Source organism: Oncorhynchus masou, chromosome 22 (assembly GCF_036934945.1).
Source record: "Oncorhynchus masou masou isolate Uvic2021 chromosome 22, UVic_Omas_1.1, whole genome shotgun sequence".
In the NCBI taxonomy this organism is placed as follows: domain Eukaryota; kingdom Metazoa; phylum Chordata; class Actinopteri; order Salmoniformes; family Salmonidae; genus Oncorhynchus; species Oncorhynchus masou.
Genome location: NC_088233.1, coordinates 13,807,654 through 13,835,627, shown reverse-complemented (window position 1 = coordinate 13,835,627; position 27,974 = coordinate 13,807,654). Strand labels below are relative to the sequence as shown.

General features: G+C 43.8%; 1 protein-coding gene across 1 annotated transcript in view; it reads left to right on the top strand.

Moving 5' to 3' along the window:
• The window catches only part of si:dkey-106n21.1 (solute carrier family 23 member 1), an 83,377-nt gene extending 59,687 nt beyond the window's left edge, over positions 1–23,690 (top strand). The window contains exons 7-12 of the mRNA XM_064928887.1: positions 5,389–5,545; positions 12,994–13,247; positions 13,513–13,677; positions 18,396–18,504; positions 22,956–23,051; positions 23,200–23,690. Of these exons, the coding sequence (XP_064784959.1) occupies positions 5,389–5,545; positions 12,994–13,247; positions 13,513–13,677; positions 18,396–18,504; positions 22,956–23,051; positions 23,200–23,378 (960 nt within the window). The 3' untranslated portion in view covers positions 23,379–23,690. The remainder of the gene's footprint in view (positions 1–5,388; positions 5,546–12,993; positions 13,248–13,512; positions 13,678–18,395; positions 18,505–22,955; positions 23,052–23,199) is intronic.
• The last annotated feature ends 4,284 nt before the right edge of the window (positions 23,691–27,974 follow it).

The window sequence follows — 27,974 nt, the reverse complement described above, 5'->3', positions numbered from 1 at the left end:
ACTATACACATACAGTACAACAATTACATATTACATTAAAAACACAAACATCTTGACTAAAAAACAGCTGGCCTAAAAACAATTACACTCTTCTATGATATATACATCGATCAAGTGTTTAAACTCCACCAACGGCACTAGATCATCACATTTTAAAATGTTCAGGAGGGAATTCCAGGACCACGGTGCTAAGTAACCACAACTATTTTTACCATGACCTGTTCTAATTTTTGGTACTGTTAGAAGCAAATCAGAATGGGACCGTAATTTGTATTTATTTACTGATCTGACTAAAAAAATAACATAGATACAATGGCATTTTACCCAATTTGGCCTTATAAATCAGTGTATACCAGTGTTCAACGCAAGTTCAATGACGACCAGCCAACAGCGCTGTAGAGATCACAATGATGTGTTGGATGTTTCTGATTGTAATGAACCTGAGGGCTGCATGATACACTAAATCAAGTACTCTCAGGTTAGTGGCTGAAGCCTGCATATACAGTGGGGCAAAAAAGTAATTACAGTGCCTTGCGAAAGTATTCGGCCCCCTTGAACTTTGTGACCTTTTGCCACATTTCAGGCTTCAAACAAAGATATAAAACTGTATTTTTTTGTGAAGAATCAACAACAAGTGGGACACAATCATGAAGTGGAACGACATTAATTGGATATTTCAAACTTTTTTAACAAATCAAAAACTGAAAAATTGGGCGTGCAAAATTATTCAGCCCCTTTACTTTCAGTGCAGCAAACTCTCTCCAGAAGTTCAGTGAGGATCTCTGAATGATCCAATGTTGACCTAAATGACTAATGATGATAAATACAATCCACCTGTGTGTAATCAAGTCTCTGTATAAATGCACCTGCACTGTGATAGTCTCAGAGGTCCGTTAAAAGCGCAGAGAGCATCATGAAGAACAAGGAACACACCAGGCAGGTCCGAGATACTGTTGTGAAGAAGTTTAAAGCCGGATTTGGATACAAAAAGATTTCCCAAGCTTTAAACATCCCAAGGAGCACTGTGCAAGCGATAATATTGAAATGGAAGGAGTATCAGACCACTGCAAATCTACCAAGACCTGGCCGTCCCTCTAAACTTTCAGCTCATACAAGTAGAAGACTGATCAGAGATGCAGCCAAGAGGCCCATGATCACTCTGGATGAACTGCAGAGATCTACAGCTGAGGTGGGAGACTCTGTCCATAGGACAACAATCAGTCGTATATTGCACAAATCTGGCCTTTATGGAAGAGTGGCAAGAAGAAAGCCATTTCTTAAAGATATCCATAAAAAGTATCCTTTAAAGTTTGCCACAAGCCACCTGGGAGACACACCAAACATGTGGAAGAAGGTGCTCTGGTCAGATGAAACCAAAATTGAACTTTTTGGCAACAATGCAAAACGTTATGTTTGGCGTAAAAGCAACACAGCTCATCACACTGAACACACCATCCTCACTGTCAAACATGGTGGTGGCAGCATCATGGTTTTGGCCTGCTTTTCTTCAGCAGGGACAGGGAAGATGGTTAAAATTGATGGGAAGATGGATGGAGCCAAATACAGGACCATTCTGGAAGAAAACCTGATGGAGTCTGCAAAAGACCTGAGACTGGGACGGAGATTTGTCTTCCAACAAGACAATGATCCAAAACATAAAGCAAAATCTACAATGGAATGGTTCAAAAATAAACATATCCAGGTGTTAGAATGTCCAAGTCAAAGTCTAGACCTGAATCCAATCGAGAATCTGTGGAAAGAACTGAAAACTGCTGTTCACAAATGCTCTCCATCCAACCTCACTGAGCTCGAGCTGTTTTGCAAGGAGGAATGGGAAAAAATTTCAGTCTCTCGATGTGCAAAACTGATAGAGACATACCCCAAGCGACTTACAGCTGTAATCGCAGCAAAAGGTGGCGCTACAAAGTATTAACTTAAGGGGGCTGAATAATTTTGCACGCCCAATTTTTCAGTTTTTGATTTGTTAAAAAAGTTTGAAATATCCAATAAATGTTCTTCCACTTCATGATTGTGTCCCACTTGTTGTTGATTCTTCACAAAAAAATACAGTTTTATATCTTTATGTTTGAAGCCTGAAATGTGGCAAAAGGTCGCAAAGTTCAAGGGGGCCGAATACTTTCGCAAGGCACTGTAGTCAGCCACTAATTGTGCAAGTTCTCCTACTTAAAAAGATGAGAAGCCTGTAATTTATCATCTTCAACCATGACAGACAAAATGAGAAAAAAAATCCAGAAAATCACATTGTAATATTTTTTATGAATTTATTTGCAAATTATGGTGGAAAATAAGTATTTGGTCACCTACAAACAAGCAAGATTTCTGGCTCTCACAGACCTGTAACTTCTTCTTTAAGAGCCTCCTCTGTTCTCCACTCGGTACCTGTATTAATGGCACCTGTTTGAACTTGTTATCAGTATAAAAGACACCTGTCCACAACCTCAAACAGTCACACGCCAAACTCCATTATGGCCAAGGCCAAAGAGCTGTCAAAGGACACCAGAAACAAAATTGTAGACCTGCACCAGGCTGGGAAGACTGAATCTGCAATAGGTAAGCAGCTTGGTTTGAAGAAATCAACTGTGGGAGGAATTATTAGGAAATGGAAGACATACAAGACCACTGATAATCTCCCTCGATCTGGGGCTCCACGCAAGATCTCACCCCGTGGGGTCAAAATGATCACAAGAACGGTGAGCAAAAATCCCAGAACCACATGGGGGGACCTAGTGAATGACCTGCAGAGAGCTGGGACCAAAGTAACAAAGCCTACCATCAGTAACACACTACGCCGCCAGGGACTCAAATCCTGCAGTGCCAGACATGTCCCCCTGCTTAAGCCAGTACATGTCCAGGCCCGTCTGAAGTTTGCTAGAGAGCATTTGGATGATCCAGAAGAAGATTGGGAGAATGTCATATGGTCAGATGAAACCAAAATATAACTTTTTGGAAAAAACTAAACTCGTCGTGTTTGGAGGACAAAGAATGCTGAGTTGCATCCAAAGAACACCATACCTACTGTGAAGCATGGGGGTGGAAACATCATGCTTTGGGTCTGCTTTTCTGCAAAGGGACCAGGACGACGGATCCGTGTAAAGGAAAGAATGAACGGGGCCATGTATTGTGAAAACCTCCTTCCATCAGCAAGGGCATTGAAGATGAAATGTGGCTGGGTCTTTCAGCATGACAATGACCCCAAACACACCGCCTGGGCAACGAAGGAGTGGCTTTGTAAGAAGCATTTCAAGGTCCTGGAGTGGCCACGCCAGTCTCCAGATCAACCCCATAGAAAATCTTTGGAGGGAGTTGAAAGTCCGTGTTGCCCAGCAACAGCCCCAAAACATCACTGCTCTCGAGGAGATCTGCATGGAGGAATGGGCCAAAATACCAGCAACAGTGTGTGAAAACCTTGTGAAGACTTACAGAAATCATTTGACCTCTCTCATTGCCAACAAAGGGTATATAACAAAGTATTGAGATAAACTTGTTATTGACCAAATACTTATTTTCCACCATAATTCGCAAATAAATTCATAAGAAATCCTACTATGTGATTTTCTGGATTTTTTTTCTCATTTTGTCTGTCATAGTTGAAGTGTACCTATGATGAAAATTACAGGCCTCTCTCATCTTTTTAAGTGAGAGAACTTGCACAATTGGTGGCTGACTAAATACTTTTTTGCCCCACTGTATATAACAGCATTAAAATCGAAAAAACCGACAGTAACGTACATCATACCAGCTCCTTCCTGGCCTCAAAAGAAAAACAAGCCTTATGCCGGTAATAAAATCCTATTTTCAGCTTGAGCTTCCTTATCAAGTTCTCTATATGCACAGTGAAGCTCAGCTTATCATCAACCCACACACCCAAATATTTGTACACTTTAACTTGCTCTATAGTATGTCCAGCCAATGTAGCAACGACATGATTTGCAACATGCCTGGCATTTGAAAATACCATGCATTTTGTTTTACCCGAATTTATAATCAGCTTTAACTTCTTGAAACTCTCCATCCCGGATCCGGGTTTGTGACTAAAGCCTCAGGCTCATTAGCATAACGCAACGTTAACGATTTCTGAAAATCGCAAATAAAATGAAAATAATGCGTCTGCTCTCAAGCTTAGCCTTTTCTTAACAACACTGTCATCTCAGATTTTCAAAATATGCTTTTGAACCATAGAAATTGACTAATTTGTGTAAGAGTATGCAAAGCTAGCATAGCATTTTGAGTAGCATTTAGCACGCAACATTTTCACAAAAACCAGATAACCAAATAAATAAAATCATTTACCTTTGAAGAGCTTCTGATGTTTTCAATGAGGAGACTCTCAGTTACATACCAAATGCGCAGTTTTTCCTGAAAGCGTCTGTGTGTAGGAGAAATCGTTCCGTTTTCTACATTGCGTCTGGCTACCGAAACGAACCGAAAATTCAGTCACCTACAACGTAAAACTTTTTCCGGATTAACTACATAATATCGACCGAAACATGGCAAACGTTGTTTGTAATCAATCCTCAAGGTGTTTTTTCACATATCTCTTCATTGATATGCAGTTCGTGGAAGCTTGCTTTCCTCTCTGTATCCCAAGGAAAAATACTGGCAGGTGACTTTTGCGCACCAATTTCGGCGCAGGACACCGGGCGGACACCTGGTAAATGTGGTCTCTTTTGGTCAATCTTCCAATGATCTGCCTACAAATACGTCACAATGCTGCAGACACCTTGGGGAAACGACAGAAAGGGCAGGCTCATTCCTCTCGCATTCACAGCCATATAAGGAGACAATGGAAAACAGAGCCTCAAAAATCCTTGTCATTTCCTGGATGCCATCTCATCTTGGTTTTGCCTGAAGCTCACGTTCTAGGGCACGCACAGAGAATATCTTGGTATTTCTGGACACGTCAGAGTGTTTTCTTTCGAATGGTATCAATTATATGCATAGTCGAGCATCTTTTTGTGACAAAATATCTTGTTTAAAACGGGAACGTTTTTCATCCAAAAATGAAATAGCGCCCCCATAGATGTAAGAGGTTAAATCACACAGATTCTGTTGTATGATGTTAAATGCTCTTTGGGCATTTTCAAAAGCTAAAGATAAACTACTACCACTTGAATAAAGAACAGTAAAATCTGCATAAAAATGAACATCTGCTGTTTCAATAAGCTCCCCAATGTTATTGATATACAAAATGAACAACACTTGGCCCAAAATAGAACCTTGCGGAACACCTGAGAACACCTCTATGGACTCAGATTTACAACCATCCGCCATTACACATTGTGTACGATTTGATAGGTAATTTATAAACCAATCTAGAGCATGACCAGTAAACTAAACAATACATTTCTCCTTTCTGTTCATCCACAGGCTTTGTTTGGGATGTGTGGTGCCTGGTTGGTCTGCTTTTTGCTAACCATCTTTGAAGCCCTTCCCTCTCAGCCGGACCAGTATGGCTACACAGCCAGGACTGACGTGAACCTGGATGCCATCACCAGCGCACCATGGTTCCACGTTCCATATCCAGGTGAGATGGAGCAATATCATTTATTATTTTATTTTGTATTTGTATTCTTTCTTTATTCAGGGAAAACCCATTGAAACCAGGGTTTCATTCCCAATACTGCTCTAATCCCAGTAACACAAAAAACAATACAAAGTAAAAAACAAAAGAGCAGAAAAGCACTATTACCATTGAGTAGGCTTGGGTTTTTCTAGGGCGTATGGACGGGGTGGTGGATAGTGGTAATCCACTGAATGAATATGGCGAATGGATAAACAAAGACATTGATCATGTGACACCATTCATTCCTATGTGAAGATGCAATAGCGCAAAAGCCAAATTATGTCGGTTAAGATGGAAATGTTGTTGCAGGCTAGTTTAGTGCTGCCCCCTTTCATTGAGTAACTCAAGTTGAAGGCTGACCGGAGTACTGTAGGCTGCCATTAGCAACTAAATTATCCTTATAACTTCTTCTGTGTGCGATTTTAAAATAATGATTTCAAGGAAAGACATATATTGTATTAGAATCAGTTATGGGTACCATGATTGTGGTTGCAGAGAAAATAGTCTTTGGCTTAGGTGTCTGGAGTCTCTGACAATTTTATGGGATTTCGTCTGACACAGCCTATTATATAGGTCCTGGATGGCAGGCAGCTTGGCCCCAGTGATGTACTGGGCCGTATGCATTACCCTCTGTAGCGCCTTATGGTCAGATGCCGAGCAGTTGCCATACAAGGCGGTGATGTAACCGGTCAGAATGCTCTCGATGGTGCAGCTGTATTTATAGAAATACATATCTTTTCAGTCTCCTGAGGGGGAAAAGGTTTGGTCGTGCCCTCTTCACGACTGTTTTGGTGTGTTTGGACCATGATAGATCGTAGGTAATGTGGACACCAAGGAGCTTGAAACTCTCAACCCAATCCACTACATCCCCGTTGATGTTAACTTCTTGAGGGTAGGGTGCAGCATTCAGAATTCTGGATGAAAAGCATGCCCAAATTAAACTGCCTGCTACTCTGGCCCAGAAGATATTATATGCATACAACTGGTAGATTTGGATAGAAAACACACTAAAGTTTCCAGAACTGTTGAGGCGAGGGGTTCCCCGACGGGAACTCCACCGCCCCCCGTTCAGCTGAAAAGGTGACGCAGGGAATGCAATAATATTCTTTAGAAATATTTAACCTCCACACAATAACAAGTCCAATACCTCAAATGAAAGATAAACACCTTGTTCTTCTTCCCAGCGTGTCAGAGTTTTAAAATGTTTTACGGCGAAAACACAACATATATTTACGTTAGACCACCACCAAACCAAAGAAAAAACATAGCCATTTTTTCCAGCAAAAGATAAAAATCACAAAAGCAGGATTGGAGATAAAATGAATCACTAACCTTTTGAAAATCTTCATCAGATGACAGTCATATGACATGTTACACAGTACATTTATGTTTTGTTCAATAATATGCATTTTATATCCATACATCTCTGTTTACATTGACGCCATGTTCAGGAAATCCTCCAAAATATCCGGGGGAATTATAGAAAGCTACGCCAGATAACAGAAATACTCATCATAAACTTTGACTAAAGATACATGTTCTACATATAATTAAAGATACACTGGTTCTTAATGCAACCGCTGTGTCATATTTTTTTTTTTACGTTACGGAAAAAGCCTAACATTGCAATAATCTGAGACGGCGCTCAGACGTAACAATATTTCTCCACCATGTTGAAGTCAACAGAAATACAAAATTACAACATAAATATTCCCTTACCTTTGATGATCTTTCATCAGAATGTAGTGCAAGGAGTCCTAGTTCAACAATAAATCGTTTTGTTTCATAATGTTCAATTCTAGTGTCCAAATAGCAGCATTTGCTACCACTTTCAGCTCAAATGCCCCAAAAATGACTTCTGGTGCAGGATAACTTTGCATCAAAACTTCCAAATGACATATTACAGGTCGAAGAAACTGGTCAAACTAAGTGCAGAATCAATCTTCAGGATGTTATAATCATATAGATCCAATAGCATTCCAACCGGATCATTCGTTTTCATCTGGGGCTGATTGGAACAGCAGAAGCACTCAAACGCAAACGCGCCTCAACAAAATGGAATCCTTTTGAGACACCAACTACTTTCCTTGCCATTAGGTCAAAGTTCACAGCAAATGCTCCATTACACTTTCTACTGAATGAGGACATCTAGTGGAAGACGTAGGAAGTGTTTCCAGATCCATAACTTGTTGGGAAGGAAGGAGGCGATGACGTCAAAGTTGCCCCAACTTTCAGGATTTCAAAACTTGTTTGGAAGATTGCCTGCCGTATGAGTTCTGTTATACTCACAGACATAATTCAAACGGTTTTTAGAAACTTCAGAGTGTTTTCTATCCAATATTAATAATAATGTGCATATATTAGCAATTTAGGACAGATTTTGATGCAGTTCACTATGGGCACGCAATTCCTCCAAAGTGGAAATACTGCCCCCTATCTCTAAGAAGAATAGTGTCTGAGTATAACAGAACTGATTTGGCAGGCGAAAACCTGAGAAAAATCCATTCAGGAAGTAGACTTAAATTGCAGTTCCTATGCCTTCCACTAGATGTCAACAGTCTTTAGAAATTGTCCTCACTGTGTGACCGCAGGACGCGGTACAAAAGTCACTGAAAGGTCACTGGTGCCCTGTGGAGCCCGAAAGGCAGAACCCGGTAGTGGTATAGCCCCCCCGGGTGAAGAAATCTTCCGGAAGGCCACTGCCAGTGGTTGCTGGTGGCCAGTGGCACCTGCCAGTACCCCATCGTTAGGTCCAAGGTGCTGACGTATCTCGCCATCCCCAAGCGGTCGATCAGTTCGTCCACCCGGGGCATGGGCTAGGCATTGAAATAACTGACCTTGTTCAGGCCCCGGAAGTCATTACCGAAGTAGACGGTTCCGTCCGAAACCAGCACTATGGGCCTATACCACTCACGGTGTGACTCCTCCAGTACCCCCATTTCTAGCATTGTCGCCACTCCCGCTGGACAACCACCCTGGTATCTGGTATGGTCGTTTACGTACTTTGTCTCCTGGATGGGTGTGGATATGATGTTCCACGAGATCCTTGCGCCCCGGCACCTCGGAGAACTCGGCTGTATTACCCTGGACCGACTGTCTGAGTTCTTGTCGTTGGGTCGGGCTGAGGTCTTCCCCCATTGCAACTTTGACTGAGGGCGGGCCCTGCTGTGGCCAGGTCCACGTTATGCACAGCACCTTGCATGCATGCCCTTTCTTCAGTAAATTCACCTGGTAAAGCCGACTACCAGCTTAATGATATCGTAGGGCCCATGCCACGTAGACAGGAATTTATTCTCCATTGTAGGGATCAGCACCAAGACCTTCTCACCTGGTTGGAACTCTTGTGGTTAAGCCACACATTTGTAGACACGTTCCTGGGCACGTTGCACCTGGGCCATGTGCTCTCTCACCACTGGCCAAATCGCCGTCATCTTCTCCCTCATCTCCTCCACATGTTCTACTATGCTACGAAGGGGGGTTGGCTGCTCTTCCCAGACATCCTTGGCCAGGTCCAGCAGCCCGCGGGGCCGACGGCCATACAGGAGCTTAAAGGGGGAGAACCCCATGGATGCTTGGGGTACCTCGCATACTGAAAACCTCAGGTGGGGCAGCAGCTGGTCCTAGTTCCTCCCATCTCTCTCTCTCTCCCTTCTTTAGCATCTGTTTTAGGGTCTTGTTGAAACGTTCCACCAGCCCATCCGTTTGTGGATGGTACACACTGGTCCTCACCTGTTTTATTTGTAACAGATTGCAGAAATCTTTCATCACCCAAGACATGAACGTGTGCCCTGGTCCTTCAGGATTTCCCACAGAATACCCACCTGGCTAAATAAATGGAAGCGCTCCCCGTGCAATACCTTTTGCTGCCGTCGTGCGTAGCGGGATTGCCTCAGGATACCGGGTGACGTAATCCACGATGACCGGGATGTATTGGTGTCCCCTTGTGGTCTTCACCAACGGACCCACCAGATCCATTGCCACCCGCTCGAATGGCACTCCTTTAATGGGCAAGGGAACCAAATGGTTTCAATAATGCACCCTAGGAGCTGTGATCTGGCACTCTGAGCAACTACGGCAGGAGTCCTCCATGGCGCGCTTGACTCCGGGCCAGTGGAACCGGTTCCTGATCCGCTCCCTGGTTTTCTCCATCCCCAGGTGTGCCCCAAGCAGGTAGGTGTGGGCAAGATGCAACACAGTCCTAACATACTGGCTGGGTATGAGTAACAAGTCTTTTGTCTCCCTACTATGCTTTACTACCTGATACAATAAATTATGCTTGATTGCGAAGTGGGGGTAGTGCCAATCATTTACCCCAGGTAACAGTACGCCATCCACCGCAATGACCTGGCCCCTAGTGCTCTGGAGATTGTGGTCTTCTAACTGGGCCGTCCCAAACTGACCCGTGAGGATTCCAGTGTTGGGAGGTCTGTCTAGTGCCTCCACCCCCAAAAAGGGTAGCCTGAGGTCTTCCTCGCATGGTGGCTCGCTTGCCGGAGCGGGGTCGTCTCCCTCCTCCGGTCTGACTCGGGCCCAGTGGACACCTCTCATGGCGGGGGTTGGGTTGCATAGGCCACTATCCTTTTTCCTTTTCTTCCCACCTCCCGTGCTCGCCTCCCCAGGTCCCTCCTCCACAGGGCCTAGAAGAGAGGGCAGTCTCGACCGAAGATAATGGACACGGGTAGGTTAGGGACAGCTCCCACGCGCATCTGGCACTCCCCCCTTGGGGTGGTTATCCTCACTGGCACCGTTGGGTACCTCTTCATGTCCCCGTGTACACAGGACAACGTCACCTCCTCATCCCCCGGTTCTTCCTTCCCCTCTCATGTGAGCCAATGCGGGTGGGCCAGGATCACCATTCTGCCGGAGTCCAGCAGAGCTCTGGTGTCGATGCCATCGATTCGTACAGGAAAAATTGGAGGGGCCGTCTCGGTGTGCACCCAACAGGAGGTGACGTAACTCGCCATCCGATGCGGAGGGCATGGCCTCCTCCTGGCCGGGACAGCTCCACGCACTCATAGCCCGGCTCACCGCACTCATAGCAGCGTCTCTGATCTGGGTCCAGCAGCTGCCGACGTCGGGCCTCCTTCAGCCCTTCACCTCTCTCTGTGTTGTTCGTCCGCCTCGCCGCGTCTCCTCTCTCTGCTCGGGCCCCTCTCAGCAGGTCCTGGGTGTTCTGATGAATTTCCACAGTCGTCAGCAATTTCTCCAGGCTCGGGGGGCTCTGCATGCTCACCGTCTTTTTTATCTCGTATGGCAGGGCCCGAAGGTATTTATCCAGGTGGAGCTTGTCGAGCATCGGGAGGGACGGTACTTCCGTCAGTAGGCAGCCCTTGGTCAGGCGCACCAGGTCGCTCATCTGAGCATGGGGGGAAAGGGTGGGGTCAAAGGCCCAGTCGTGGACCAGTTGTACACGGCGTGCGAGATTGAACCCATAACGGCTCAGTATCTCCCATTTGAGTCCCTCATAATTCGTGTCCTGGTCAGTATTCAAATCAAAGTAGGCCTTCTCGGCCTTCCCAGAGAGCTAGGGTGCCAACAGACTGAGCCACTTGGGCTGGGGCCATCCTTCCCTCTGGGCCGCCCTCTCGAAGGTGCACAAATATGACTCCACATCATCTTCCTCCCTTAACGGAATCAGGAACTGATTCGGGCCAGACTCCTGAGCCCTCACAACCTTCATCTGTGCTACCTCCGCAACCAGTCTGCGGTTTTGTTGGTGCTGCTCCTCCAGTCCTTGCTTCTGGAGAGCCTGTTGCTTCTGCTGGCTGAGGATGAACTGAGCCACCAGCTCCTCCATGGTAATCTCTGTACACTCAACCCCACGGCACCCAAAGCTACTGAGATGCCCGCATTCTCCACCAAATGTGGTAAACCGTGGGGTGTTTGCTTGAGCTTGCAGAGATTGACACAGAGACAGCAAGGTTTTAGTCTGCAAAAACAACTTTAATAAGACAGAAAATAAACATTACGAAGAAAATCACTTTTCCACAGCTGGTTGGCACTTTCTTCTAATTACCTCCACTTAGAGTTGTCTGTATCGAGGTGCCCAGCTCCCGTATTCCCAGCAGAGAGAGTCAACGTCGCCTCACATACCTCCCCTCTATTACCATCCCCTGGGGTAGACCTCCTTTTGTGTGTGTATATATATCCCAAACCTTCAAGGCCTAATTTTAATCTCAATATAAAATTAAGTATTTTACTGTGACTGTTTTAAATTAAATTGGTCAAAAAGAAGCAAAAATACCTTCTTAGCAAGAGCAATTTCTCAAGCAAGAATTTCTGTTGGCAGAGAAGTTTGGAACACTTTCTTATTGTTCTATTAAGCATTTTATTGCCTGGTAATGTATCCAGGCAGGCCAAAACTCTATCCCACCAAAACAGGCAGAAATGTTTTCAAACAGCTCTTACACTAAAAGGGCATTATAATAATTTTCACAATTTCACAGTATTATTCCAACCTCATAGTGTGTAAAACATGAGAAATCATGTTTTTGACTGCACTGGGCCTTCAGCCCTTCTTTAACCATTCGGGATGAATGCCTAATCATAAAGTTTTAACCCTATCCTAAACCATAAAACTTTTAAATTTCACGATTGGAGCATCTTCAAAATTTGATGTTTGGAGAAACAGAACGATGCTGAGCAGAGGGAGCAACTCGGGGTGTCAAAAACACTTCAAAATTCTGACTTCTGGAGAGGAAAAATTCCGCGGTGACACTGTGAGAGATTGTTGCATAAAATAGGGTAGGTAATTGAGGCTTGTCTGTCAGTTCACCTACTGGAGTTAGCCTCTTTCATCTAGGCATGTGTCCTAAATGTTACCCTTTACATTACATACATAATTTTGACAAGGGCCCTTAGTGGTCAAAAGTAGGGCACCATGTATGGAATAGGGTGCCATTTTGGACGCAAACCTAGAACCTGCCAAACAAGATAACCTAGCTCATTAAACTGGCATTCCTGCAACTGCAAGTGATACAAATGCTATGAAAGTATTGGATGGAACAAAAATAAACTATTTGTCGCCTACCACAACCTTTTTGAATAGAACATGACTTCCAACTAATTATTGGTTTTCATCATTTGGCAGTTGTTTACACAGTTTAATTAGCATGCAATATATGTTTATGTGTCCCAGCCTCAAAGAATTTGTGAGCAAACCACACAAAGAGTAAGGAATTCATAGTTTATCTCTCCCAGTTCACCTCTTCTGTACTGTAGCATTTGTATCTGTCAAAGAATACATTACAATGTTGAAAGTCTCTAAAAAATCTTTCTGTCAGTGTCACCAAATAATTTTCATTAAAAGGATATGTACAGTATGTGCTTGAAAACATATATATTGTGTGTGTGTATGCGTGTGCAGATGAATGTGTGTGTGATAATCTGTCTACTCTCTGTCCCTTTAGGCCAATGGGGCATGCCCACAGTGAGTGTGTCCTCGGTGTTGGGCATGATGGCTGGCGTCCTTGCCTCCACCATGGAGTCCATTGGGGACTACTATGCCTGTGCCCGTCTGTCCGGTGCCCCTCCTCCGCCCACCCATGCAATCAACCGGGGTATCGCTGTGGAGGGCATTGGCTGCATCCTGGCAGCGCTGTGGGGCAGCGGGAACGGCACCACATCCTATAGCCAGAACATTGCAGCACTGGGCATCACTAAAGTATGTTATCCATAGACTATTTTGCGCCACGTTCAGTATAGGAATGTGATGATGACTTTATTGTAAAGCCTCCTATAGCAGTTACATGAGGCTGATAAAACATGCAGGACTATCTAAGCTTTTTTATTTGGACCCTGATGTCTCAGGGCCCAAATAAGGCTGCCAGCCTGTCAGCCTGCCACAGATATCATGACTGATAGCCCAGATACATTAATCATTAATGACTTGTAATGCTGTGCCATCTTCGTTGTGCCCATCATGCCAGGTTGGCAGCAGACTGGTCCTTCAGACCGCTGGTCTCCTGATGATTATCCTAGGACTCGTTGGGAAGTTCGGGGCCGTTTTCATCACCATCCCAGATCCGGTCATCGGAGGCATGTTCCTCGTCATGTTTGGAATGATTGCAGCTGTGGGAATCTCCAACCTTCAGGTAAAAAACATGTAATAGAAAAAATGGGTTGACTGAAGTTCTGTTTAGATCAATACATCTGTGTTTTGATAAAGTATCATCAAGGATAAAATACACCTGCATAGATATATGCTTAAAATATCATTATGTATCATACATCTCTACAAGACTTCTGTCCTTTGTCAGGCAGTGGCGTCCTGTAATTCTAAAAATGTTTTTGCCGTAACTTATGTGTTCATAATTATATGTTGTCTGTGGAGGGGGGTGACTTCCTTCTTTTCATTTATGAGTTCTTTCCCTTTATCCATGGTGATGAATGACAAAGGGATTTTACATGTGTGTTACCTCATTTTTATTCCCCAGTGAAACAGGAAGCCATGGAAGGCCACAATAGAGTCCCTTATGCTTCTATAAGCTACAACTTAAAAAAGTTTAATTGTAATGCAGATTTGATTTTGTTTGATTTCATTTATAATAATATTTAGAGGCGCCAATAGTTTTGAAAACAAACTTATTTTAATTTGAATTATATTAGTATAAAATAATATAATTCCACCATTTTTTTTAGCTTACAAATTATAGCTCAGTATTTATATTACTTATTTTATACAGTCTTTTTTGCTCATCTTTATCAAGGGTGCCAATCATGTTGGATCCGACTGTATTATCAAACATCACAGAAGCATCATGAAGAGGTTATAATAGATTGCATTTATTATAGAGCTTTTCTACCAACTCAGGTACTCAAAGTGCTTTGCATAGTAAGGAGGAAACTCACCTCATGGCAACCATGAGGAGAGGTAAGCCTCAACCCTCAGCAGGAGAGGTAAGCAGTGACATATGCCAATTAGGAATGAGGATTAGGTGGCCATGATGGAATGGGGCCAGGTAAGGAATTTTGCCAGGACTCTTATGTTAAGTGCCATGGGATCTTAGTGACCACAGAGGGTCAGGACACCGGTGTAATATCCCATATGAAAGATGGCACCCTACACAGGGCAATGTCCCTTTCACTGCCCTGGGATCTCCATAAATCAGAGGGAAGAGTGCCACCTACTGGCCCTCCAATACCACTTCCAGCAGCATCTGGTTTCCCATTAAGGACCAACCCTGCTTAGCTTCAGAGGCAAGCCAGCAGCGGTATGCAGGGTGGTATGCCGCTGGCAAGGGAGTTTAGGGAGGGCAGCCTCTCACACTGAAACATTTTCTAACCATTATTCGAATCAGCTCATCCACGAAGCACTGATAAAGCATTAGCACCTGAACAGGGGTCTGGGGCTGCTGTGCGCTTGCTGTCAAGCTGTGTGGCTGCTATAAGGCAAACTGGAGCAGTGGTTCCTCAAAAAATTCTGTACTGTCTGTGACCCAAAGCTTATGGACTTGTATTGAGTCTTTCCAAGAAAACATAAATAATATTTTTATGATCCAGGATCCAGTTGTAAGCCGTTATGACCTGATGAGTTTGAACCTGGGTCTCCTGTGGACCACAAATCAAATCAAATTGTATTGGTCATATACACATATTTAGCTAAATGCTTGTGTTCCTATCTCCAACAATGCAGTAATATCTAACAATACACAACAATACACACAAATCTAAACAGAAAACGAATGGAATTAAGAAATATAGAAATATTAGGACGGCAATGTCAGAGTCCGGAGTATAAATAGACTATATATACAAAAGTATGTGGACACCTCTTCAAATTAGTGGATTCGGCTATTTCAGCCACATCCATTGCTGACAGGTGTATAAAACCAAGAACACAGCCATGCAATCTCCAAAGACAAACATTGGCAGTAGAATGGCCTTTCTGAAGATCTCAGTGACTTTCAACGTGGTACTGTCATAAGATGACACCTTTCCAACAAGTCAACTGTAAGTGCTGTTATTGTGAAGTGGAAAGTCTAGGAGCAACAACAACAACGGCTCAGTCGCGAAGTGGTAGGCCACACAAGCTCACAGAATGGGACCACCGAGTGCTGAAGCATGTTGCACATATAAATCATCTGTCCTTGGTTGCAACATTCACTACTGAGTTCCAAACTGCCTGTGAAAGCAACGTCAGCAAATAACTGTTTGTCGGGAGCTTCATGAAATGGGTTTCCATGGTGGAGCAGCAGCACACAAGCCTAAGATCACCATGCGCAATGCCAAGCGTCGGCTGGAGAGGTGTAAAGCTTGCCAAGCATTGGACTCTGGAGCAGTGGAAATGCATTCTCTGGAGTGATGAATCACGCTTCACCATCTTGCAGCCTGACGGATGAATCTGGGTTTAGAGGATGCCAGTAGAATGCTATCTTACAACTGTGAGTTTGGCGAAGGCCATTTCCTGTTTCAGTATGACACTGCCCCCATACACAAAGTGAGGTTCATACAGAAATGGTTTGTCGAGATTGGTGTGGAAGAACATGACTAGCCTACACAGAGCTCTGACCTTAACCCCATCGAACACCTTTGTGATGAATTGGAATGCAGACTGCAAGCCAGGACTAATCGCCCAACATCAGTGCCAGACCTCACTGAGGCTCTAGTGGCTGAATGGAAGCAAGTCCCCGCAGTAATGTTCCAGCATCTAGTGGAAGGCCTTCCCAGAAGTGTGGAGGCTATTATAGCTGCAAAGTGGGGATTTTGGAATGAGATGTTTGACGATGTTTGACGAGCCGGTGTCAACATACTTTTAGTCATATAGTGTAGTGTCTCTTTGTCCCACCTTTAATGCACCTGTTCAGGCCGTTGCTCGGGTGGCTGAGGTCTTTGATGATCTTCTTGGTCTTCCCGTAATACCGGGTGCTGTAGATGTCCTGTTATTCTTTGGGAAGATCGCACTACCCACTGGAGAACCCTGTGATTGTGGATGGTGCAGTTGCCATACCAGGCGGGGATACAGCCCGACAGGATGCTCTCAGCGGTGCATCTGTAAAAGTTTGTGAGGGTCTTAGTGGCCAAGACAAATGTCTTCAGCCTCCTGAGGTTGAAGAGCCGCTGTTGCGCCTTCTTCATCACGAGCTACAGTATATAAATCCATAAGCAAACAAGAAAATGCTCATCCTGAAGCGGTGCTCCTAGTGGTTGGGGGCGTTAATGCAGGCAAACTTAAATCTGTTTTACCTAATTTCTACCAGCATGTCACATGTGGAACCAGAGGATAAAAAACTCTAGACCACATTTACTCCACACAAAGAGACGCATACAAAGCTCTCCCTAGACCTCCATTTGGCAAATCTGACCATAAGTACCAGTGACTCGCTCAATACGAAAGTGGTCAAATGAAGTGGATGCTCTGCTACAGGACTGTTTTGCTAGCACAGACTGTGATATGTTCCGGGATTCATCCAATGGCATTGAGGAGTATACCACCTTAGTCACCGGCTTCATCAATAAGTGCATTGATGACTTCATCCTCACAGTGACTGTACATACATGTCCCAACCAGAAGCTATGGATTACAGGCAACATCCACACTGAGCCAAAGGCTAGAGGAGCGGGACACTAATCCAGACGCTTATAAGAAATCCCTCTATGCCCTCAGACGAACAATCAAATAGGCAAAGCCTAAATACAGGACTACGATTCAAACAGACCACCATAGTCCCTGTGCTCAATAAAGTGAATGTGACCTGCCTAAATGATTACCGCCCCGTAGCACTCACGTCGGTAGCCATGAAGTGCTTTGAAAGGCTGGTCATGTCTCACATCAACAACATCATGCTGGAAACACTAGACCCACTGACATTTGCATGGATCTGTTCGCCCCAACAGATCCACAGATGACGCATTCTCAATCACACTCCACACGAGCCTTCCACACCTCGGCAAAAGGAACACCTATGTGAGAATTTTGTTGACTACAGCTCAGCGTTCAACACCATAGTGCCCACAAAGCTCATCACTAAACTAAGGAACATGGGACTAAACACCTCTCTCTGAAACTGGATCCTGGACTTCTTGACGGGCCGTCCCCAGGTGGTAAGGGTAGGCTACAACACATCTGCCATGCTGATCCTCAACACTGTGGCCCCTCGGGAGTGCATGCTTAGTCCCCTCCTGTACTCCCTGTTTACCCACAACTGCATGGCCAAACACGACTCCAACACCATCATTAAGTTTGCTGATGAACAAAAGTGGTAGGCCAGATCAGCAAAAATGTATGAGACAGCCTATAGGGAGGAGGTCAGAGACCTAGCAGTGTTGTGCCAGGACAACAACCTCTCCCTCCATGTGAGCAAGACAAAGGAACTGATCGTGGACTACAGGAAAAGATGGGCTGAACAGGCCCCCATTAACATCAACGGGGCTATAGTGGAGCGGGTCGAGAGTTTCAAGTTCCTTGGTGTCCACATCACCAACAAACTATCATGGTCCAAACACACCAAGACAGTTGTGAAGAGGGCAAGACAACACCTTTTCCCCCTTGGGAGATTTGGCATGGGTCCCCAGATCCTCAAAAGTTATACAGCTGCACCGTCGAGAGCATTGTCAACCTGACTGGTTGCATCACTGCCTCCCAAGTCATAGACTGTTCTCTCAGCTACCGCACAACAAGTAATACCGGAGAAGCTGACCTGCCACTAATTCAGTAGAGTGGTGAAATGATCAGGAAGCCAGGATAAGGCTGATGTAAAATCAGACAACTCTTGGTCAAGTCGTTATTGCTTAAGAGAATAGGATTTTTCTCAAGAACTTAACTTAAAGTTGAAGTAGATACAAATCTAATGGGTTCCTCTGCTCCCCACAGTACGTGGACCTGAACTCCTCCAGGAACTTACTCATCTTGGGCTTCTCAACCTTCAGTGGCCTGGTGCTGCCCACCTGGTTCCACTCAAACCCAGGCATCATTGACACAGGTGATTATGTCACATCAAATCAAATCAATCTTTATTTGTCACATGTGCCGACTACAACAAGTGTAGACCGTACCGTGAAATGCTTACTTACAAGCCCTTAATCAACAGTGCAGTTCAAGAAGAGTTAAGAAAATATTTACCAATAAATTAAAGTAAAAAATAAAAACAAGTAACACAAGAACATAACAATAATGAGGCTATATACATGGGGTACAGAGTCAGTGTGCGGTTAGTTGAGGTAAATTGTACATGTAGGTAGGGGTGAAGTGACTATGCATAGATAATTAACAGAGAGTAGCAGCAGTGTACAAAACAAATGGGGGGGTGTCAATGTAATAGTCTGGTGGCCATTTGATTAATTGTTCAGCAGTCTTATGGCTTGGCGGTAGTATCTGTATTAAGGAGTCTTTTGGTCCTAAACTTGGCGCTCCGGTACCGCTTTGCTGTGCGGTAGCAGTTAAAACAGTCTATGACTTGGGTGACTGGAGTCTCTGACAATTTTATGGGCTTTGCTCTGACACTGCCTGTTATATAGGTCCTGGATTGCAGGAAGCTTGACCCCAGTGATGTACTGGGTTCTACGCACTACCCTCTGTAGCACCTTATGGTCAGATGCCAGTGTTTAACGCTGAGCTGTAGTCAATGAACAGCATTCTCACATAGGTCTTCCTTTTGTCCTGTTGGGAATGGGCAGTGTGGAGTGCAATTGAGATTGCGTCATCTGTGGATCTGTTGGGGCGGTATGCGAATTGGAGTGGGTCTAGGGTATCCAGGATGATGCTGTTGATGTGAGCTATGACCAGCCTTCCAAAGCACTTCATGGCTACAGGGCGGTTTATCATTTGGGCAGGTGGCCTTTGCTTCCTTGGGCACAGGGACTATGGTGTTCTGCTTGAAGCATGTAGGTATTACAGACTCATTCAAACTCAGTCAGTTGAAGAAAATAAATCCATCTGGCCCCGCGGCTTTGTGAATGTTGACCTGTTCAAAAGTCTTGCTCTCATCGGCTACCGAGAGCGTTATCACACAGTCATCCAGAACAGCTGGTGCTTTCGTACATGCTTCAGTGTTTCTTGCCTCAAAGCGAGCATAAAAGGCATTTAGCTCATCTGGTATGCTCGCGTCACTGGGCAGCTCGTGTCAGGGTTTCCCTTTGTCGTCCGTAATATTTTTCATGCCCTACCACAACCGACAAGCGTCAGAGCCGGTGTAGTGGGATTCAATCTTAATCCTGTATTGACACTTTGCTTGTTTGATGGTTTGTCTGAGGGCATAGAGGGATTTCCTATAGGCATCTGGATTAGTGTCCCGCTCCTTGAAAGCAGCAGCTCTTGCCTTTAGCTTGATGCGGATGTTGCCTGTAATCTATGGCTTCTGTTTGAGATATGTACATACGGTCACTGTGGGGGACAACATCGTTGATGCACTTATTGATGAAGCCGATGACTGAGATGGTATACTCCTCAATGCCATTGGATGAATCCCAGAACGTATTCCAGACTGTGTTAGCAAAACTGTCCTGTAGCGTAGCATTCGCGTCATCTGACCACTACCGTATTGAGCAAGTCACTGGTACTTCCTGCTTTAGTTTTTGCTTGTGAGCAGGAATCGGGAGGACAGAATTATGGCCAGATTTATGGTCAGATAGAGTTGGTTGAGTGCGGTATCTCAGCATTGGCCTGTGGAGGTAAATAGATGGCTACGAATAATATAGATTAGAACTCTCTTGGTAGATAGTGTGGTCTACAGCTTAAGGTACTCTACAATACCTCAATAATTCTTTAATATTAGACATCGTGCACCAGCTGTTATTGACAGAAAGACCGAAAACCCCCACCTCTCGTCTTACCAGATGTAGCTTCTCTGTTCTGCCGGGGTGCATTGAAAATCCCTCCAGCTCTATATTATCCGTGTCGTCGTTCATAAGATATTACAGTTCTTAATGTCCCGTTTTTAGGATAATCGGAATTGTAGGTCATCAATTTTATTTTCTAATGATTGCATGTTAGCAAGTAGAATTGATGGCAGTGGGAGTTTACACGCTTGCCTACGGATTCTCAAAAGGCATCCCGATTGGTATCCTCTTTTCCTCCGTCATTTCTTCACGGAAATGACGGGGATCTGGGCCTGTTCCCAGGAAAGCAGTATATCCTTCTCGTCGGATTCGTTAAAGGAAAAAGCTTCTTCCAGTTTGTGGTGAGTAATCCCAGTTCTGATGTCCGGAAGTTATTATTGCTCATAAGAGACGGTAGCAGCAACATTATGTACAAAATAAGTTTTAAAATAAGTTTACAAACATCACAAAAAAACGAACAAAATAGCACAATTCATTACGGGCATGTAAAACGTCAGCCATCCTCTCTGGCGCCATCTTATCACTGTAGTATATAGGATTAATATATGGGATAAGCTGACTGTATGCGATGACACACATACGCACCAGTCTTGTCTGGTTTCATCAGGTCAGGACTGCTTACCTTCAAATCCTCTTGGCCAACCTCAGTGTCAGTGCGTGACAAAAATCTGGCAGATGACCCGGTTTAGGCTCCACCTGGACAGTCGGCTACGACGACCAGCCGGCTTACTAGTGCTACTTATTGACTTCACCTGTCCTCACCTCCCTCCCCCTTCACCATCCTGTTAGGATTCTTACAGCACAGCTGCTGCATTGGTTAAACATGGTGGTTATTATACAGGATCTTGTTACATGCACAAAGTACACCCCTGGGAATTACAGGAGCTAAGCCGTGTATCTGAACTATTGACTGATGCCTCACCACCTTCCCGGATTATTGTTTACTGTACAGGTCCATTTTGATGTGTTTTTTTCTCTCACTCATCTACACTCAATAACCCAAAATGTCAAAGAAAAAACATGGTTTACATTTTCTTTTGTAGCAAATTATTTCAAAGTTTAATAGAGAAGTATTCACACCCATGAGTCAATATATTAGAATCACCTTTGGCAACAATTACAGCTGTGAGTCTTTCTAGATAAGTCTCTAAGAACTTTGCAAACCAGGATTGTTCAATATTTATACATTATTCTTAAAATAATTCTTCAAGCTCTGTCAAGTTGGTTGTTGATCATTGCTAGACAGCGAAGTCTTGCCATAGGTTTTCTAGACGATTTAAGTAAAAACTCTAACTAGGTGCCTCAGGAACATTCAATGTCATGTTGGTAAGCAACTCCAGTGTATATTTGGCCTTATGTTTTAGGTTATTGTCTGGCTAAAGGTGAATTTGTCTCCCGGTGTCTGTTGGAAAGCAGACATTCAGGTTTTCCTCTAGGATTTTACCTATGCTTAGCTCTATTCTTTTTCTTTTTATCCTACAAAACTCTCTAGTCCTTGCCAATGACAAGCATACCCATAAGATGATTCAGCCACCACCGTGCTTGAGAATATCAAGAGTGGTACTCAGAGATGTGTTGTGTTGGATTTGCCCCAAACACAATTATATATATTCAGGACATAAAGTACATTTCTTTGCCACATGTTTTTCAGTTTTACTTTAGTGCCTTATTGCAAACAAGATGCATGTTTATGAATATTTTATTCTGTGCAGGCTTCCATCTTTTTACTCTGTCATTTAGGTTAGTATTATGGCGTAACCACAATGTTGTTGATCCATCCTCAGTTTTCTCCTATCACAGCCATAAACTCTGTAACAGTTTTAAAATCCCTGAGTGCTTTCCTTCCTCTCCGACAACTGAATTAGGAAAGGCACCTGTATATTTGTAGTGACTGAGTGTGTTGATACACCATCCAACATGTAATTAATAACTTCACCATGCTCAAATGAATATTCCATGTTTTCTCTATTTATTTTTACCCATCTACCAATAGGTGCCCTTTGCGAGGCATTGGAAAACCTCCCTGGTCTTCATGGTTGAATCTGTATTTGAATTTCACTGCTCAACAGAAGGACCTTACAGATAGTTGTATGTGTGGGGTACAGAGATTAGGTAGTCATTCAAAAATCATGTTAAGATTGCACACAGTCAGTCCATGCAACTTATGTGACTTGTTAAGCAAATCTTTACTCCTGCACTTATTTAGGCTTGCCATAAGAAAGGTGTTGAATACTTATGATTCAACACATTTCGGCTTTCATTTAATTATTTTGTAAACATTTCTGAAAACATAATTACACTTTTAAGTTATGGGAAATTGTGTGTAGTCCAGTGACACCACATCTCAATTTAATCAATTTGAAATTGAGCCTGTAAATTCAAGGGGTGTGAATACTTTCTGAAGGTACTGTACATGGTTCCACATTAGACATTCTGCTAGATTAATTTCCAGGTAAGGCACAAATGCCCCCAAAGCAATATCCTGGTTCTCTTGTTCCAAAATCATCTATTGAAACAAGTAAGGCGGAGAACCATGCAATGATAGGTGAAACAAAGCTGGTTTGTACTGTAGATAACCATATCTTTGTATTCACAGGGGTAAAAGAACTGGACCAAGTTATAGTTGTTCTCTTCACTACGCATATGTTCATCGGTGGGTTCTTTGGATTTGTATTGGACAATACGATTCCAGGTGAGCCAATACAACAACAGTATACATCCATATGATTACATTCCACATGTGCAACGCTCATCCAGACACTGATTTCACAGTCATGTTATGGCCACAATTGGATTTACATGGATTCATGAGGAAGTTGCAATCATTTTAATTTTTACAGGCACTGAAAAAGAGAGGGGCATTAAAAGTTGGCGTAAGAAAGTGACAGAGGAAGGCAGCACGATGACAGAACGGTCCTGCTACGATATACCGTTTTGTACTAACTGTTTACAGAGGTTCAAGTTCTTCCAGTACCTGCCTTTCCTTCCATCTTACAAGTCTCCAGAACTTAGAACATAAGAATGTCTCCAGACTTAACTGGACCCCAGGAAGACTAGCGGCGGCTAAGGTGCCAACTAATGGAGATCTGAAGAGTAAAGAACAAAGAACTTGTGATTAGCACACTGTTAGCACCACTAGTATTCTCCACCACACATTTAGACTGAGTCTGCCAGCAGCTGTGGCTTTACTGCTAATGGCATCATAACACAGGGAGGTGGGTACAGACTTGGAACTGTCACACACCTGGTTCTTCTCTCTTATTTGTCAGAATCCAATGCAATTACTTTCCATTGCACTGGAAGCGAGGGGGAGAATTCGCAAATGCAAATAAATTACATATTTAAGTCAAGACTTTGGTCCTTTGTCAATTTCATTTTGTTATGTTGGTTGTCATATACCTCAAAGATGAATGTGCCTTATCAGCCAAATATTTGTGAAAAGAAGGTGTCCGCCAACTAACTGAAGATTGTTGGGGGAAAAAAGATACTCTCACAATATCCAAACTCGTTCACTACAAAGTATTAAGTGATGTGTTGGACAAGTATACTTAGTAATATGCTAATGTGGATATTATATGTACTAGTCACCTTGACATTGCATATTATTTCTGCAATTGATCAACTTCGCTGATAAAGGGCTATTCTTCTAAATGGTGCTTCTTAACCCTGTACGTGGGGACCCTTAGCACTACACACCTGATTCAAATCATCAAAGCTTGATGAGGATGATGACGATGATGATGATGGATACCATTTAGATATTCCATGATGATCAACGTTTTATGATGATCATGGATATTCCATCTGTCTTCAAACCACGTAAAAGGGCTCAGACTGATTTTGCCCTGACACTACACAGTTGATTCAAATATTAAACTCATTTTTTAATTTAATTTAATTTAACTTTGATATTAACAGGGATTCCCATTGGGACCAAGGTCTATATCACCCTGCTAATACACATTTAAAAAAATACACATTTATTAAAGAAAAACAATCACATTCAGGTCCCCAATCAACATTTTTAACTCTCAACGAGGTACCATAACATTCAGTTGTGGGGAACTCAGTAGATTGTTCCATACATGGGGTGCAAAGAAACTAAAAGCAGTTGTACCTAACTCTGAGGAGACTGGAGGCCTTTCTAGATTTAGCTATCCCTGATACTGAGTATGGTAACTCGTATGTCTAATGGTTATAGACGGAGTTAAGGTATTGGCAGGAGTTTTTGTAAGAGCGCTTTTAAATAAAAATAGGGCGTTTTTTTGTATTTTTATTTAACCTTTATTAACTAGGCAAGTCAGTTAAGAACAAATTCTTATTTACAATGATTTCCTACCCCGGCCAAACCCGGACAACGCTGGGCCAATTGTACGCCGCCCTATGGAACTCCCAATCACGGCTGGATGTGATACAGCCTGCCGATGAATCAACCTGCGTAACTTCAAAGAGGGCCAGCCTACTTTTTGGTAAAGAATGCAATGATGTGTACTGAATTTGTCGCCCGTGATAAAACGAAGTGTGCTATGGTAAACTGCATCTAATGGCTTTAATGAAGCGGCATTTGCATTCATATAGATGATGTCACCATAGCCTAGAACCGGCTGGAATGTCGATTGAATTACATTATTTCTACTGTTAAGTGAGTGGCGGACCTATTTATATAGAAGAAGCCTATTTTTATTCTTAATTTCTTCACTAACTCATCAATATGCTTTCTAAAAGACAGCCCGTTGTCTATCCAGATGCCCAGATATTTATAAGCAAGGACACAATCGCAGTGGGCACCATCCGAGATAATAGTTTGTAATTTTTTATGCGGTCCGGAAGACAACAGAGTTACATCCAGAGTTACATCCACTATCTGTCTCAGAGTAACATCCAGCATCCAGCTCAGAGTTACATCCAACATCCAGCTCAGAGTTACAACCAGCATCCCGCTCAGAGTTACATCCAGCATCTGTCTCAGAGTTACATCCAGCATCCAGCTCAGAGTTACATCCAACATCTGTCTCAGAGTTACATCCAGCATCCAGCTCAGAGTTACATCCAGCATCTGTCTCAGAGTTACATCCAGCATTCAGCTCAGAGTTACATCCAACATCTGTCTCAGAGTTACATCCAGCATCCAGCTCAGAGTTACATCCAGCATCCAGCTCAGAGTTACATCCAGCATCCAGCTCGGAGTTATATCCAGCATCTGTTTCAGAGTTACATCCAGCATCCAGCTCAGAGTTACATCCAACATCTGTCTCAGAGTTACATCCAGCATTCAGCTCAGAGTTACATCCAGCATTCAGCTCAGAGTTACATCCAGCATCTGTCTCAGAGTTACATCCAGCATCCAGCTCAGAGTTACATCCAATATCTGTCTCAGAGTTACATCCAGCATCCAGCTCAGAGTTACATCCAGCATCCAGCTCGGAGTTATATCCAGCATCTGTTTCAGAGTTACATCCAGCATCCAGCTCAGAGTTACATCCAACATCTGTTTCAGAGTTACATGCAACATCCAGCTCAGAGTTACATCCAGCATCCAGCTCGGAGTTATATCCAGCATCTGTTTCAGAGTTACATCCAGCATCCAGCTCAGAGTTACATCCAACATCTGTTTCAGAGTTACATCCAGCATCCAGCTTAGAGTTACATCCAGCATCCAGCTCAGAGTTACATCCAGTATCCAGCTCAGAGTTACATCCAACATCCAGCTCAGAGTTACATCCAGCATCTGTCTCAGAGTTACATCCAGCATTCAGCTCAAAGTTACATCCAGCATCTGTCTCAGAGTTACATCCAACATCCAGCTCAGAGTTACATCCAGCATTCAGCTCAGAGTTACATCCAGCATCTGCCTCAGAGTTACATCCAGCATCCAGCTCAGAGTTACATCCAACATCTGTCTCAGAGTTACATCCAGGATCCAGCTCAGAGTTACATCCAGCATCCAGCTCAGCATTACATCCAGCATCCAGCTCAGAGTTACATCCAGCATCCATCTCAGAGTTAAATCCAGAGTTACAACCAACATCCAGCTCAGAGTTACGTCCCGCGTCTGGCTCATAGTAACATCCAGCATCCAGCTCAGAGTTACATCCAACATCCAGCTTAGAGTTACATCCATTATTCAGCATCCAGCTCAGAGTTACATCCAGCATCCGGCTTAGCGTTACATCCAGCATCCAGCTCAGAATAACATCCAGCATCTGTCTCAGAGTTACATCCAGCATCCAGCTCAGAGTTACATCCAGCATCCAGCTCAGAGTTACATCCAGAATCTAGCTTAGAGTTACATCCAGTATCCAGCTCAGAGTTACATCCAACATCCAGCTCAGAGTTACATCAGGCATCCAGCTCAAAGTTACATCCAGCATCTGTCTCAGAGTTACATCCAACATCCAGCTCAGAGTTACATCCAGCATTCAGCTCAGAGTTACATCCAGCATCTGTCTCAGAGTTACATCCAGCATCCAGCTCGGAGTTATATCCAGCATCTGTTTCAGAGTTACATCCAGCATCCAGCTCAGAGTTACATCCAACATCTGTCTCAGAGTTACATCCAGCATTCAGCTCAGAGTTACATCCAGCATTCAGCTCAGAGTTACATCCAGCATCTGTCTCAGAGTTACATCCAGCATCCAGCTCAGAGTTACATCCAATATCTGTCTCAGAGTTACATCCAGCATCCAGCTCAGAGTTACATCCAGCATCCAGCTCGGAGTTATATCCAGCATCTGTTTCAGAGTTACATCCAGCATCCAGCTCAGAGTTACATCCAACATCTGTTTCAGAGTTACATGCAACATCCAGCTCAGAGTTACATCCAGCATCCAGCTCGGAGTTATATCCAGCATCTGTTTCAGAGTTACATCCAGCATCCAGCTCAGAGTTACATCCAACATCTGTTTCAGAGTTACATCCAGCATCCAGCTTAGAGTTACATCCAGCATCCAGCTCAGAGTTACATCCAGTATCCAGCTCAGAGTTACATCCAACATCCAGCTCAGAGTTACATCCAGCATCTGTCTCAGAGTTACATCCAGCATTCAGCTCAAAGTTACATCCAGCATCTGTCTCAGAGTTACATCCAACATCCAGCTCAGAGTTACATCCAGCATTCAGCTCAGAGTTACATCCAGCAACTGCCTCAGAGTTACATCCAGCATCCAGCTCAGAGTTACATCCAACATCTGTCTCAGAGTTACATCCAGGATCCAGCTCAGAGTTACATCCAGCATCCAGCTCAGCATTACATCCAGCATCCAGCTCAGAGTTACATCCAGCATCCATCTCAGAGTTAAATCCAGAGTTACAACCAACATCCAGCTCAGAGTTACGTCCCGCGTCTGGCTCAGAGTTACATCCAGCATCCAGATCAGAGTAACATCCAGCATCCAGCTCAGAGTTACATCCAACATCCAGCTTAGAGTTACATCCATTATTCAGCATCCAGCTCAGAGTTACATCCAGCATCCGGCTTAGCGTTACATCCAGCATCCAGCTCAGAATAACATCCAGCATCTGTCTCAGAGTTACATCCAGCATCCAGCTCAGAGTTACATCCAGCATCCAGCTCAGAGTTACATCCAGAATCTAGCTTAGAGTTACATCCAGTATC